Raw genomic sequence first — 16,162 nt, forward strand, 5'->3', positions numbered from 1 at the left:
CGGCAGCAAATCGCAGTGATGTAAAGTGACTTCTGTCATAAGCATTTAAAAATCTGAGGACAGTGCTGGAGTTTCTGGTTGATTCAGTGCGTGAAACACATTGTTTCATATTACTTCAAAATCAGTTTGCGCGTTAATTTTGGCTAAGTGCAGAATTGGTTGGCAAAAGTGTATTACATAGTAAAATTTTAATCATGCATATACAGTATATGATGAATTTATTGACTGTGTATTGAAAACAATTATAGACCTCATGGACCATACTGAAGACAACCACACTCACTGCATATTTTACAGACACATCCCACAGGTACTCACAAAATTGTAAGAATTTGTACAAGTTGGCTCATGCAAAACATACAGAGAAAAATAAATGAACCAGCGCACCATGTTATTACGATTTTTCCTTGGCTTAAGCCTTAACCCAAACCTGAACCTAACCACAAAGTCTAACCCCTAACCCAAACTCTAACCCTAACCATGATTTAAACAGTAACATTTGTGAACCACGAAAGAAAGAAAATATTACACATGATTTGACATACATCAGTCATTTGCATTGCATTGCATAAATATGAAATGAGTAACCAAATTTGTTCACAGACATTTTCTTTCTTAAAATAAAGTGTTGGATAGGAGGCTTATGAAGATCCCATAGCTGTTTTTTATCTGTTTGAAATGCTGTTTGTTAATTGGTTGGTCTATTTGGGAATAAAAGTCATATACGAGACAAGTCCAACGATATCAAACGATTTTTGCCATCTTGTATGACTATGTTGGATTTCTTCTGTACCAGGTTTCACACTTTAAATGCTTGGTTCATCTCCATATATAATGTTGATATTTATATAATACAACTTAATGTGACATATGCAAAATGTCTGAAATTATTTAACACAATATTTACTAAAAATGGAGAGCTAATGTTTCGGTTAAGCAGTCAACCAGGTATGGTTATTGGGTGATGCTATAATCTCTGTATAGTCAAATATCTGCCGATTCATTGGTTTGGTGATATTTTGGTGTCTATCAGTATTTCACAGCAAATGCAAACCGTACTGAAGTACATAATCTGAGATCTGTGCAGACTCTTAAAGGAACATTCATAAATATACATTGTGTTTTCTCAGCCTAATGTCTATTTACCACAGCTGTGGCATGCTGTCTGTTACCACAGGCAATAATTTAGACTCATCTCTCAGTATGTAGTGTAAACGAACAGGATATGCATTTACAGTAAATACACTTATATAATGGAGGCTTAGCAGGCAAGTGAGTCGAAAGCTTTTAAAGTTACTTGAGAAAATGCAACACTGTTAGTTTTTAACAACATTTTTGTATTTTGTATTTTTTTTTATTCTTCTTTTTTTTTTTTTTTTAGTTTTATAAATCATCCTTTTGAGGTGGATTACTTTTCTGGGGTGGAGAAATTTCTGGTTATGCATTCTCAATATAATTCCTGTTGTGAGTTTGCAGAATATCAACAAAGGCGTGTGGTCTTGCAAATGAAGGTATGCCATGTCTTTTCTTGGTATGTGTGGATACAAGTGAAAGTAGCCAGGTTTACCGTTTTAGCTGGTTATGGCATGAGTTGAAAGACATAGTGATAGTTATCACTCTATTTTACACATCATTTGGGGAGCTGCATGCTTTCCTGCTAAACTTGCATTATTAGCATATTTACTGTAAACATTTAGTTTTGTTGTTTGTTTTTATACACTGTGTTAAGAGTAAAAATTATTGCCTGTTATAATTGACAACATGCCAGATGTGGAACATATAGGGTGGCAAAAAACATATATGCAACGTATAGGGGTGTCATATAAATGGGTTTGCTGAATCAACCCCTAAGGGGGACTGTTGGATGGCAAAATGTTCAAGGTGAATTTTTTTTTTGTTGATATCAAGTTCCAATAAAGAGATTTTTGTAGAAGTAGATCTGGCGCTACTTTACTCATTCACAAAGTGCATGGATAGAAAAACAGGAATGGCACAGAGGAATCCCGCAACACTGTTTCTCCAACATGAAGCTTCTTACATGGACATTGAATAATATAGATCACATTTCTAGTTTTACATGTTATAAAACTTTTTATGTCTATACATTTCTCATTTATAGGATGATTGAAAATGTGTATATTTTTGGTAAACTGACAGTTAGTTCAATTGCCACATTTAAAATGACCTGTTAGAGTTTGACCTGTAAGTGTATTGACCGAAGTTTCCTTTGATGGACAGGTTTTTACAACTGTATTTTTTATGTATTTGGCCCATAGATTTTTTTTTTCTCCCCTTTTCTCCCCAATTTGGAATGCCCAATTCCCTATGCGCTCTAAGTCCTCGTGGTGGCATAGTGACTTGCCTCAATCCGAGTGGTGGAGGAAGAATCTCAGTTGCCTCCGCATCTGAGAACATCAGTCCACGCATCTTATCACGTGGCTTGTTGAGCGTGTTACCGCGGAGACCTAGTGCGTGTGGAGGCTTCACGCTATTCTCCGGGGCATACACGCACAACTCACCACGTGCCCCACTGAGAGCGAGAACCACATTATAGCGGCCACGAGGATGTTACCCCATGTGACTCTACCCTCCCTAGCAATCGGGCCAATTTGGTTGCTTTGGAGACCTGGTTGGAGTCAATCATTGGTATATTTTTGATTGCATTCTTCAAAGTCGAATCACTTTGAAGGACATACCAGTGTTTTTTTGTTTTTTTATCACATCTTCAATATTAATTGTTTTTGGAGTATAAGTAGAACAAAAAATCAGGTCTGGGTTGGGCCTAGATGTTTTTTAGGGGCCAAATACATTTCCCGACTTATTGTTATCTGTTTGATACACCATTCTGACACTGTGATTAGTTGAGTGTCTTGACTGATTGAATGATTGAGGTAATGTACGTCCCTAATTAATCTAATAATTAGCAGAGATTCAATTCCAGAGCCCAATATGATTGGTTGTTTAAGTGTGCTTTCATTGGTCAGAGTTGTTTTAAATGAGCATGTTGTGTATTTTTATCTTAATCCTGATGAAGGCCTACGTGCTGAACGTATTGGTTAATGTTATTCAGTTTAAGTCTAATAAAGATTTTCACTGCAAGTGTTGCTGGGTTCCTCTGTGCCAATAAAGAGATTTTATCAGCCAGTGTCTCCTTACATCAATCTGATTTAAGTGGAAAGATTACCACTGAACTGTGCGAACAAATGGTAAAGGCTGACAGTAAATTTGTGGTAGGCCTATTCTTGGATGAACACTGATCCATAAAAAACATAGTTCATGAGTGTCAACTTGTTGACAGTTTTGCCATTATAAACTATTTTGATAGCTGCCATAAATTTAGAATGACTTCATTTATCATGTATCTGAATAAACACTTCATGGATCCCAGCCAAATTGCCAATCACTGTATGAGTATTCTCCTAGGCTATATACTGTAGAAGACTGGTTTACATGAGGATCATTTGGTCATACTCTGGAAAAGTGACCCTATAGGGCTTTTTGAAACTTTAAGGAAGTAAACAAAATGATGTAAATTGCTTAAATTTAAACTAATACAAGATATCTAATAATCGCAACGTGATCACACGCAAGGTCGGCATGTTGTTTCCGATACTTCCGGTACTCTATGATTGACTACATTATGCCGAATCACTGACAAGCAGTATCTCCTATCAGACATGTTTGCATTGGCTCCAACGTGTTTACCTTCCCCTGTGGTGCAACCAGGGGTGTACAGTTTATAAAACATGCACTCCTCTTCACTGAATTACTGCCTGTATACGTAGCTGAAAACAACTTGCTTTTGGCACCTCTCTGTGGACATTACACCAGGATGATGGAGCTCATGTGTGCCCAACAAAATGTACCGCTTTGGGGACTGAGGGCAGCGTTTCGAATTTCGTAAACACAGAACGATTTTAGCTAAAGAATATTCAACCTACTGTTTCTGATTTCACTGTGAGATCAGTCTGAGTAATCTATACCACATGGTGGCTTGAGATAGTAATGTTCTTTAATGCTACTATATATATCTTTATTAAAAAGATCAGTGTCTCAAACCAGTCATAGCAATCCGGGAAATGAATAACCTAAAGTTGACATGGAATACACCAGTAGTTCTTAAGTGGTGGGTCACAACTCTTAATTACAATTAATTGCAAGTCTGTTATAACTGGGTCGTGGAAAGCAGTAAAAAAACAATGATAAATGCATTTAATAAAGTGCAACTATATAATCCTGTATAGTTAGCATAGAAAATAATTAGGCATTTAAAAGTAATGAGAAACCATTTCCCATATCTTTTGACGTTAAATCAAACTCTAAGGTTCTGCACATACAAATTGATCTGTCACTTAAAAGCTGGTCACAAAAGACAGCTGCCAATGTATATATGTTGTGGGATATGCCCTCATCCTCAAAAACTATATACAAAACATTTAAAAAAAGAAAACCCAGACTACATTAAATACGTGTTGACTTGCATCAGGGATAAATATGGTTGGTGCCAACCACAATATGAATTATTGGGTGCATGCCAAGAGCATGAAACCATTGAAAACCAATTGACCTTTAGTTTACATTTACAAAATTAGATTTTATTCTTATTCAAAAGACTTTCTGTTTCTTATTCTTATTATGTCATGTTACTTGTGCATAGCATTGGGTCTATGCAGGTTATGGTAATATTAATACATTTCAGTGTTTGTTTTTAGTTAAGGACACTTTTGTTTCTTTTTGTCAGATAAATAATTTTAGTGTTATGTTGTGTTGGGACATGCCATCCAATATGAAATTTGGGACCTGAAGCAAGCCAAGAACCACTGGAACACACAATTCAATATAAAAAACCCATGTAAAATCAAAACTTCAGTGACCAAAATAAGAATGAGTGTTTGTATTTTATTTTATTTGGTTATGAAATTAACAGCTAGTATAACTAACAGCTAGCAGGACATACAGTGCATCCTATGTGGTCAGTTAACAAAAACAGCAACAACAGACACTGAGGTAAAACTGTTACAACACAACAACATTTTCCTCACAAGTGATAATCTTTTGTCAGCATATATATACTCTTACTAATATATGTACATTACAGTAAAATAAATAATCATAAAAAATCCTCAGACTTTAGAAAACACAGAAACTAGTCTATACAAAACTTTGGAACTGAAGACCATGTTTAGAAAACAAACCAAACTGTATTGTGGAAGCGAACAGAAATGTATGCGTAGATGCACTGCTGTACGTGTAAAAAAAAAAAAAAGAAGTATTGATTTTGTAGTTAGCGGCGGATCATTATGTTAAATAAACAGAGTTTTGTTGAATGTTGAAAGGGGCATGTGCTTTGAAATGATCCATGATTGATGAGAGATTAAAACAGTGTGAGATGGGCAAGAGGAAACATGAATTAATTTCTTTGAGGGAAAGATCTGCTACAAGAAACAAGCTGGAGTTTCACTCTGCCTTCTCACATTTCCTGCAATACTATCCTTTTAATGTACTGCAGCACATGTTAGCTAGGTAGAAATATTTTGGAGATCATAATATCGTAATTCTGCATGGACATAAGGATCACAGGTATCCCAGTGTTCATCAGAAAGTTGGCTGGCTTTGTACTTTTCAATGCTCTTTTGATTTGTCCAAATACAGTGTGGCTTTTAATAGCCCCTTATGCAATGCATCTCAAAATAATTTTCTTACATTTCATTTTTTATAAGCTATTGTTTAACAGGACACACACATGTGTTACAATATCTCTATTTGGTTAACGATTACAAACTTTTTATCAAAATTCCATTAGTAGAAAACTTCACATTTTAGTTTTTAACTATGCTTACACAGTGTCTTTCATAGAAAGAAGAAAACAAAGATTCATGCACATATAAAGACACATTTACACACAAACATCAAGACATATGTAGATGACACAGAGAAACACAAATGCACAAGCACATAATCACGCATAAATAGAACGACAAAACAGTTATTAGTTAGCAGCATATAAATGAGGGTAGTTCATTGTCATTTCTACACTGCTGCTGACTTTCAGGTACAACTGCGTTGGGAACGTTTACAGAACACATAATTCATTTGTGGCATGGATTCACATATAATAACAGTTTTAAAAAAAAAAACTTGTGAGTCATTATTAGTATTGCAAATAAAAACTGAGAATAGAGGAAGAGATTTTTTTGTCAGAGCTTAAACAAAACTCTTGTAGTCAGGGTCCAAAATGAAGTTCTTACCAAAAAAGAAAAAAAGAAGTTTTCAAAAACTGGTGAATTGAGAAATTGCCGACATAGATTTTTAACCGCTATGAAAAATAGTCAGCCAGATGTCCCATCAGACATTTTTGCATCGGCTCAATCGTGTTTACCCGGAAGCGCATTGCCTTAGCATCGTGGGAGTCCCAGGTTCCCGTACCGCATTGAGACCGGGAAGTAAACGCATTTGCATAGTCAGTAACGAGCACGATTCGGAGGTTACATTTTTCCCTCTAACACTACATTTTTACTCCACTGATGTTTAGGTTTAAGTCTGGAGTTTGGGTTGGGGGGTACAGTTTATACAATATGCATTCCTCATCACTGTATTACAGCCTGTACAGCTGAAAACAACTCGCTTTACACATGCCTATACACCCATCAACATTTTTGCCACTGGGGCAGAGATTTGCATTTTGGTAAGCACAGACGATTTCAGCTAAAGAAAAGTCAATCTACTGTTTCCGATTTCACCGTGAGATCAGTCTGTAAGTTCAGACTAATCACACTATTAATTCGGTGACAGTAGGTTGAGAGTTCTGCTGCTGAAATCGATCTGTGGTTACTGAACTTTAAATCACAAGTGGCCGATGCTGGATATGTTGTTGAACGAATGGGCACATGTTAGCTTTAGTTTCCGGGTGAAATGGCACCAAAAGGGAGTTGTATTTTTAATTGTGAATGATGCAATACGGTCAACAGGAATACATTTTTTATTAATTCTACCCCCAAACCCCAACCCTAAACCTAACCTGGAGTAAAAATTAAATTTTAAAGCAAAAATGCAACCTCCGAATTGTGCTCACCATTGTTTATGTGAACATGTTTTCTTCCTGGTTTCCACGTGTTTTCTTCCTGTGTCTCAGAGGTTGCTCAGCAGTACTATAGGGAAAGGTGACCACAGAAGAAATTATGCAAAAATCATTTGATTGGTAATGCTATTTGTCATTAATTCTGCAGTATTGGGTTGATTTCAGGGTACATGAACTTTCAAAAGAAACTAATGATGTTAATTTGTTAAGTTCTGGAGTTGTGAAAATAAAAGCAAAACCTTTTGGTTTCCTAGCTGAATATATGCTGGTTTTATACTGTTTGAATCTAATTGATATGTTCATGGAAAAAACAAAACAATGGTCAGACTTTTACAATCCCATTTAAGCCATGGATTAATTTTTTTAGTCTTTTTTTTTATTTGCTGGCCAGCTGGTTTTATTGACTTGCGAAAGCCAATTTGTACTTAAATTTGGTGCTCGGCGAGTGTTAATTTTGGACCCTGCTTGTGTTTCAGCTACAGAATAAAGGCACAATTTTCTTGAATGTTCATTGTGAAATGTCATGGACCTCTATGTCTGTCAAATATGAATAATACTGTCACACAAATAAAGTAAATGAACATCCCGCTCCATTTGAAGACAGATGTGCTGAGATTTTTACTTTTGTAACAATTGTCTGTTTGTTTAAGCTCAATAGATTATTGCTCTTCGGGGAAAATAATAATGAATAGTTAATGGTGCATTACAGTATCCGCATCAATACATTTAACCAGATGTTGTCCGAGTTTAACTGTTTAGTTAAGTTCATTCATTCAGGTTCTTTTCGAAAGTATTTTAAAGTAAGATAAAGAAAACAATGTTATATAAGCAATGTATGGATATTCACTCAGGTAGAAGTGCATTGATAACCTAATGTTAGTAACTTACAATAAACTCAACCGAATACATTTGTTCGTATGTTTGGTTTTACACACAGCGACAACATGAAGTATATGGAAGTTAAGTTGTTTTGGAAACTGCAAGTTGTTTTCAGTGTTTGCCAATATTCAGGTATGCTGGAATGCACTTTGCATTAAAAATAATACACATAGCTTCTTTAATGGTGTTAGTAGTAAGGCTATTGCTAATAATGTTACTGTTACCATATTTTAGAGGCACTTGTGGGCAAACCCTGGCATTCAGTTTGTGCTGCACCTCTTGTGGAGTTCTTCCCAGTCTAAGAAGAGTTTGCTGCCACATGCCGACAAAACCTCTCCCATTTTCTGTTCTTTTCTTGGAGAAACAATTGGTCTAGGTCGCAAGGGCCTAACACTTAAGGAATCTGATCCAGCCCTTAACCCTTCCCATAACAGACTCTGGAAAAGCTTAGTCCCTTTCCAGAACTGCACAACAGGCCCGTTTCAAAGTGTGTTGGGTACCAACAATAGAAATCGAAGCCTTTATGGGTCTTTGTTTTTGTCTGTAAACACAGCATTCTTATCGAAGACTAACATTCTAAAATCACTTCACTATCCACATCCCCATTCAGTGGTTGTCTTACCACAAAACCCACAAAAAACTCCTTTCAGCCAGTCCACAAGTTTCGGCAAAGGCTCTCGGGTGTTCGCAACCCCAAATGTCTGGTCCAACCTCGTTTTGGTTTGGTGGCTCCTTAGCCACAGCAACTTACTTGCAGGTGTGGACATCATAAACTCGCGTACACTCCTGGCAGCTCACATAGCAGCACCAGTGGAAAATACAGTGGCATTTCTCCTTGCGTTTCTCAGTTCGGGTGTTGTGGCCTCGGCCACAACAGAGCAAGTCGCAGCCATCGATACCATGTGAAGTCAGGTTGCAGACACGGTCACGAGTGCCAAAGGAACCGGTTTCTGAATTGGGTTCACAGAAGTTAGGCGAGGTTTCATAGTAGACAAGGTCCGTTTCGGTTGGGGGCTTGAAGAAGGTGTACTTTGGTCGTAATGTCTCGACCCAGCCTCTAGACTCCCGATGTTTCTCCACCACCATTTCTGATGCGCTGTCGTACTTGTCCTTCATGTAGTCGCCTATCACCCGAAAGTCAGGCTGCGACCACCAGCAGGTTTTCACTTCACAGCTGCCTGAGAGGCCATGACACTTACACTTTAGGTACATGTGATCAGTGATTGACTAGAGGAAAGAGAATGACAGAATATTGATCTTAGAACTAAGATTGCACATAACATCTGCAAGGCTTTATTTTTATCATAGAAGTTACTATAATACCCCTGCTGAAAAGACCAGCATGTTGTGTTATGGATGCTGGATCCCAACATAGGATGCTGGTGTTCTGGTGTCCCCACCAGGCTTTTTGTTGAGGCAACTTGTTTAACCAGCAAGACTTCCTTGGTCAACCATGCTACTTGGCCAGCTTCAACAACTAAGTTTTCCACCAGCTCAACCAGCATAAACAACCTAGCAGAAGTTTTAAGCTGGCTTCCAAGCTGGTGCTCAGCTGGTTTAGCTGGAAAGCAAACTTGTCTTGCAGCCTGACAAGCTGAAAGTGCCCCAAACCCCTCTAAAACCAGCCAACACACCAGCCTGCAGGAGACTAACGAACCAGTTTAGGCTGTTTTTCTTTTAAGACATAAGCTTTGGACCTCCAAAGCTTTGTTAATATCAGGTCAGCATAACCAGAAAAAATGCTCACCACACGTCCAGCTTCGTTGTTGTGGCGGTTCATAGCAGAGCGCGCATCTGGTCGGTTCTCACGAGCATCAGCAAACTCTCGTGACACCATGCTGCCAAACTCCACGTCTTCACTGCAGCCACCCCACTTCCAGCCCTCGCCCGGTGGACCTTTCCGCCGCACGTCACAGCCGCAGATGTTGGCCGATCCCTCAGCGCAAGCACGAGTCACAGCGAATGCTACTCCAGCGGAGGCAATTGCATGGACAAATGCTGATTCTCTAGTGGCTGTCAAAATAAACAGAAATTGTTGTTACTTCATGCATTACACATCAGGACGTCTACAGACATTAAGGGGTATTTTGGAGATGCAATACTTTGTCGTGACATTATCATTCTAAAAATAGTGGCACCAGGCAGAATTGCAAAAATTACCACTATTTTTAAGCAGGTGCCTCTGCATATTAAACTGTGATAGGAAAAAGTGTTTTAACTTCCAAAAATTACACACTGAATTTCCATCTAAAGGCAATTAGCTCAGGTCTCATCGTGGACGTGTGTGGCATTACTAAGGAATGAGTCAGCGAAGACCAGGCATATCCTTCCAGATAAGAGGTAAGTACAAGGCTGACAGGTCTATAATTAGAAAGAGTCAATTAAGCAACTATGAGGTGGGGAAATAGACCTATATTACTCATGGCTAAGACTCAGTGTTGAATGGTCTTTGCAAGACCAAACACGCTAAGTTCAGAATCAATATAAAAAATGAACAATACACATTTCGGTTGATAATAACCTTAAAGACGTTCCAACATTCTGTCTAACAGGGGGTTTTGTGACGATTCTTGCTGACGAGGGCCCCATGCAAACTTAAAAGCGTTTTTGAACAGACAGCTAATGAGGTTGGTACATTTTGATAAATACTTTGTAGTCTTGTGCAGTCTTGCACTTGTAGGAGAGAGGAAACGACTGTGGAGACATTATGAATCAAGTCTTCCTTTGTTGCAGGTTTTAACTGGTTAATGAAATCAAGGCTGTGGATAATGATGTTGCAGAAATGTCTTATTCCACAATGCTCATTAAAACAACAAACACATTTGGTGCCTTTTGATGTTTCGATTGAAATGGCCATTTCTAAAATCAGTGGGGGGAATTCACAGAATGAATTGTGGCCTCTGATAACGGTGTTACTGTACACATGCTGACTAGGTTGTTTTAGCACCCAAAAGGCATTTACATAAAAGGAATTATGCAAAACATATAAGGCACAAACACACCTGAAAAATCTGTGTTGAACGCAGTGCATGGGACAGTTCCTGTTTTGTTGGCCAGTTCAAAGTGCTAGGTTGCAGAGGATGCACCAGACTATAAAAATCTGGTATACTTTACGGGGACTGTACAACTGGGATTCCACCACTGTGGTCCAGACACCTGAGTCAGCTTTTTGAAGTGCGCTTGACTGCATGGCACATTTGGATATAAAATGAATATCATTTGATGAATTACTGTTGCCATGATTAAAAGAAAATTTATACAGACATCTATTTTAAACAAAATTCTGTTTACTGTGTGATTTCCATGGGAGGTAATAGCGCAATGTTAAAGCTGAAGTGTGTAATTTCTGTGCAACTAGTGCCGCCAAACTGAATAGCAAACAGCTTTCTGAATACGCCCCTGTCTTCTGTTGATCGAACAAACCGATACTACCGCCCCAAACTCAAAACCATTGGTTGAGTCAATGTTGTTTTGCCAGGCTGGAAGGGTCTGACTTTTTATAGCACCACAGAGACAGCATTTACAGTTTTTGAGAAAATGTACCTATGAATTGCTTACTCATACTGTAGTTGTCTCTGCAGAAGAAAGTACTTTAACACCAAAAAAGTGTTTAATTGCAGAGTACAATCTCTGGACAAGGCACAATGTATACTAAGCCTAATTTACATGGAATGTAAGTGCTTAAAAGAATGAAAATGACTTAATTTTGCCTGTGCTATTCCAGCACAGATATCACTTTGCAATTGTTTAGTCAACATAATCACATGGAAAGTTAACATGTTGCTACCAAAAGTTCCAGTACGCAGATATTGACCGCCTTCTGTCAAGTTACAAATAAACGCCATCTCCCACCACAAATCTCTTTGCATTAATTTGAATGTGTTCACCTTTTCCTGTGGTGCGACTGATAGCACATTCTGTCAGTTGCCTCGGTTAGCACAGACCAAATTTAGCTCAAGAACTTTCAGCCTATTATAGCCGAATTCACAGTGAGATCGGTCTAGATTAGAAAAAAAAGATGCAGGTTTTTGCGCTAAAATACCATGCACAGAAGTGGCACAACTGTTTAGTGAATTTGCCCCAATGTTATATGTTTTTGAATACCAAATTATTTCTACAACATTCATTAAAATGATTTCGGTATTGACCTAGATGCTGGTCTGTACCTTGAGCATAGATATTTTTGATTCCTCTTACTCAAAATAGCAACTTCTGCTTCTGTATCCATCAACTCAATCACGTGGTGGTTGGTGGCATGGTGTGAAAAGACCATTCAATTACAATTTAAAACCCACTGAGTGGCCCATGTTTTATGATCAGGAAGCCAGTAAAGTTTGGGTCAAATACGGCTGGCCGACAATGACATGGCGGACTGGTCTTGGGTTGGTTGAAAGAGGGGGGCAGATTAATGTCCAGAGGAAGAATAGACAAAAAAAATGGATAAAGTAAAGATATGAAGATATGTTGGAGTGGTAGGGGGGCTTTACCTGAGAAAAGAATGCAGGTGAAGCCTGATAAGACTGATCATTTGTGGTAACATTTGGCCTCTGCTGCCCACCTTCTGGCTAGCTTTGCTGGGCCCTCACATGGCAAGTGGTCACTGTTACCTGCTGGGACCCTGAATCCCCCATTGTGCTAACACTGTCATGGTGAATTACATGCACAAAAGGCCCCTGATATTTTATATGAAATTTGCCCTTGCCAGTGATTAGTGGGGACCAAGTTAAGTCATAGCAACAGAGAATTATGCATCGGCTGGACCCCACTTGTCGGCAGATGGGGAAATCCCCATTGAAATGGATTAATAAAACAATCTAAAGGGCGTGTGAATTGTGAAAGAAGCTTTCTCTCTGGCTTAATCTTATGGTCGCCCAGATATTGTGTGGTGAGTTTGGCTCAGTAGGAGGGGCTAAGGTCCAACCATCAACTACGTTTGCCACACCCCATTCTTTTTTTCCTGGGCAGAGTTAATGATATACCGGTGAGCAGACCTCCCCCAACACAGTTAAACATACATTTGATGAAAGGCTCGGAGCTCTCAGTACATCCTAAATTGTAACAGTTTCTCCTCCTGAGGGCAGAGGTCGTAACCCAGGTAGCCTGACCTCATGCAAAGTTGGTTTAGATGAGGGTGTTAGCATTAAGAGTCATGGGATTCCTTTACTTCACTTTGTGGTGCTGGTTAACATGGTTGCTGCCCCAGAGGAATGCCAATGAAAAGGGAACCATTTCATTGACACCAAGATTATATTTTATTGCTTGTTAAACATCTGAGGAAATTGAGAGGAAAGGCTTAGAATAAATAATAATACCATATAGCCTAATCACAAATTCGCTTACAATAAATGTTCCTCTCTGAGAGAAAAATGTTGAGGAGAAAATAAGCAAAAAGTGTATAGTGGAGTAAAAAACACCTGACATCCGGATGTAACTTAATTTCTTGTTAAAAGACAAGTAAACAAATGACTGTTTTGAACAAATATTATCATATTCTATTAATACTGACAAAACTTATAATTAGTGGTAAATCAATGCGTGTGTGTTTTTTTTTTTTAAAGCAAATGGCAATATTGATATCTAGAGAGCAGGATGGCTAATGGCCAACATAGTACTGATATATGTAAACGCAACGTATCTAACTGAACGCTTATTTTGCACAATACTTACTCTAAATTCAAAAAAAAAAAAAAAAAAAAAAAAAAACATATTTGAAAACAGTTTATGTGCCTATATCCCTTGTCAAGGCTTTTGGTAATTTTTCAAACTGACAAAGTACGTTAATAAGCCAAATGGGCCCAGTTAATGGCTGATAGTCTCAAAATGGCTTTGCCAATGTATTGGTCTATCACTCCCAACAATAAATCTTATCTGACAGTACAATTTGAATAATGCTGAAGAGTAAACAAGAAAAAACATCATAGTGGTGTATTTACGTAAAAGACAACAATACTTCTTTTTTTATTTGCCTCATCTCTCATGGCACAAGTCACTACTTTTCAGTTTAACCAATGATTCAAATAACAACAAAACAGTGAGTGAGAGTAAGAACAAGTTAATTCTGGTGTCCGATTACACCTCGCATGCGACCAGCAATGTTATCCGCTGAAGGTGTGTTCGGCGAACTCAAGCACTCTTCTAAAACACCTGCACTGACTCCCCTTTCATCGCAAGCAGATTTCACTGGGCCATGTTTTGACACTTTGGTTAATGTAAATTAATGAGCACTGACGCAGAAGTAGCCTGAGGCAGCCCTGTGAAATAGATAGATGAGACTGAGATTGGAGAGGCAATTTGACTTTGCAAAACAATGCAATACTGTAGGCGGTCCATCATATACACACTACACTACACACACATACAAATCAAATTGTAGCCTCCCAGGCTACAAGCTACTTCTAATTTAAAGTAGTTCAAGTACAGTAGTAGTTAGCAACACTTAAAGGAACAGTTCACCCAGGAATTAAAATTTGCTGATAATTTACTCACCCTCAGGCCATCCAAGATGTATTGGAGTTTCTTTCTTCATCAAAACAGAATTTAAGGTTTTTAGGATTTAATTTCAGGCCTCCTCCTTTAAACAATGCAAGTGAATGTCCTCCATTTTTTGACGGTCCAAAATGCATATTTAGGGTGCATCAAAATAATCCACAATACTTTTTAACTACAAATGTTCGCTTCCGTACATCTCTGTGACGTGCGCTCATGAGAGGGATGATGTAAGCTCATTGGTAAGGTCACGCGTGGAGGAGGAGGCAGGAAGCTTTTCATTGTTTACAAGAGAAACTTGCACAGTTCACAAACCAAAACAGTCCAAAACCATTTCAAAACAATATAAAAAATAAATAATTAATAATTTCTAAATAAAAAAAAAAATAAATAATATAAAAAAAAAAAACATTACTGCAGTAAATAACCATCCTTTATTTCAGAGCAATGCCATTACGTTATCTACTTGTGCCTTTTCTTCAGCAGAAATATATCAGCTATATGACTGTCAGGAATTCAAGCCACACAAGTTGCAGTTAGTGAAACCAAGTGCGAGAGCGTTTACTGAGATTTACAGGGTTTACACAGTGAGACAGTAAAGTGGCGTGAAGGTGAGTTATTTATGCAGGTAGTGATGAGCGAGTGAATTGAGTGCAGGTGCGGTGAATTAGAAATCGGGTGATGAGGAGCGGAGCGCTGAGGGAAGTGCAGAGCCCGAGGGAGGCGTGACAATGACAAAGTTTTCACACATACCTGAGTTTGCTGGAAAAACAGCACAGGCACAGCCGATGAATTCAGATATCGACCCTTTGTTTCTTTCGATGGTCTGAAATCCTCAGGGGTAAAATGTTCACTGCACAGCCTCCAATATTTGAGAGAATGTAGGGGTGTACTGATATCCAGGTTCAGCGTGATAAGCCAGAGCTTCAATCGCTCATGATCATGTATAGGCAATCGATGAAAAGTTTATATTTTTCCCGGCATGCATTTTCTTTGGGGTTTCTGAAGGTTGAAACATCCAGGATACACACACAAAACGACCATTTTGAATAATACACTTTTACAAATACAAATCTACAGCAAAGATAATTAAACGTTTGTACAGTGCTCCTTCTCTTGTAAACAATGACGCGCTTCCTGCGTCCTCCTCCACGTGACATGTGACCCTACCAACGAGCTTACGTCATCCCTTTCATGAGTTCGCATCACAGAGATGTATGGAAGCGAACATTTGTAGTTAAAAAGTATATAATTATTGATTTGTTTCTAAAAATAATCAACCGTTTTGGTTCAGAACAACTTTATTTGTTGACTGGAGTCATGTGGATTATTTTGATGCACCCTAAATATGCATTTTGGACCGTCAAAAAATGGAGGACATTCACTTGCATTGTTTAAAGGAGGAGGCCTGAAATGAAATCTTAAAAATCTTAAATTTTGTTTTGATTAAGAAAGAAACTCAGATACATCTTGGATGGCCCGAGGGTGAGTAAATTATCAGCAAATTTTCATTTTTGGGTGAACTATTCCTTTAACGTTTTTATCAAATAAGTGTTCAAATTTGTTCTCCTATCCCAGCTTAATGTGCAGAGACAACTATAAGAAAGCCATTCTTAGGTTAATTTTCTCAAAAACTGTAAACACTGAGTGGTACTAAATTTTTTTTACCTTGTTTGAGCTTTTCGTTTAGCCCAATACAACAACACTGACATGCCATGA

The 16,162-nt window shown here is 38.2% G+C and overlaps 1 protein-coding gene across 1 annotated transcript in view; it reads right to left on the reverse strand.

Annotated features, from left to right (window-relative positions):
* Positions 1-4,885: 4,885 nt before the first annotated feature.
* Positions 4,886-16,162, reverse strand: part of LOC127440958 (protein Wnt-3a) — a 28,144-nt gene continuing 16,867 nt past the window's right edge. The window contains exons 3-4 of the mRNA XM_051698051.1: positions 9,705-9,970; positions 4,886-9,184 (exon numbers count right to left, since the gene is read on the reverse strand). Coding sequence (XP_051554011.1) covers positions 8,705-9,184; positions 9,705-9,970 — 746 coding nt within the window. The 3' untranslated portion in view covers positions 4,886-8,704. The remainder of the gene's footprint in view (positions 9,185-9,704; positions 9,971-16,162) is intronic.

Source organism: Myxocyprinus asiaticus, chromosome 5 (assembly GCF_019703515.2).
Source record: "Myxocyprinus asiaticus isolate MX2 ecotype Aquarium Trade chromosome 5, UBuf_Myxa_2, whole genome shotgun sequence".
In the NCBI taxonomy this organism is placed as follows: domain Eukaryota; kingdom Metazoa; phylum Chordata; class Actinopteri; order Cypriniformes; family Catostomidae; genus Myxocyprinus; species Myxocyprinus asiaticus.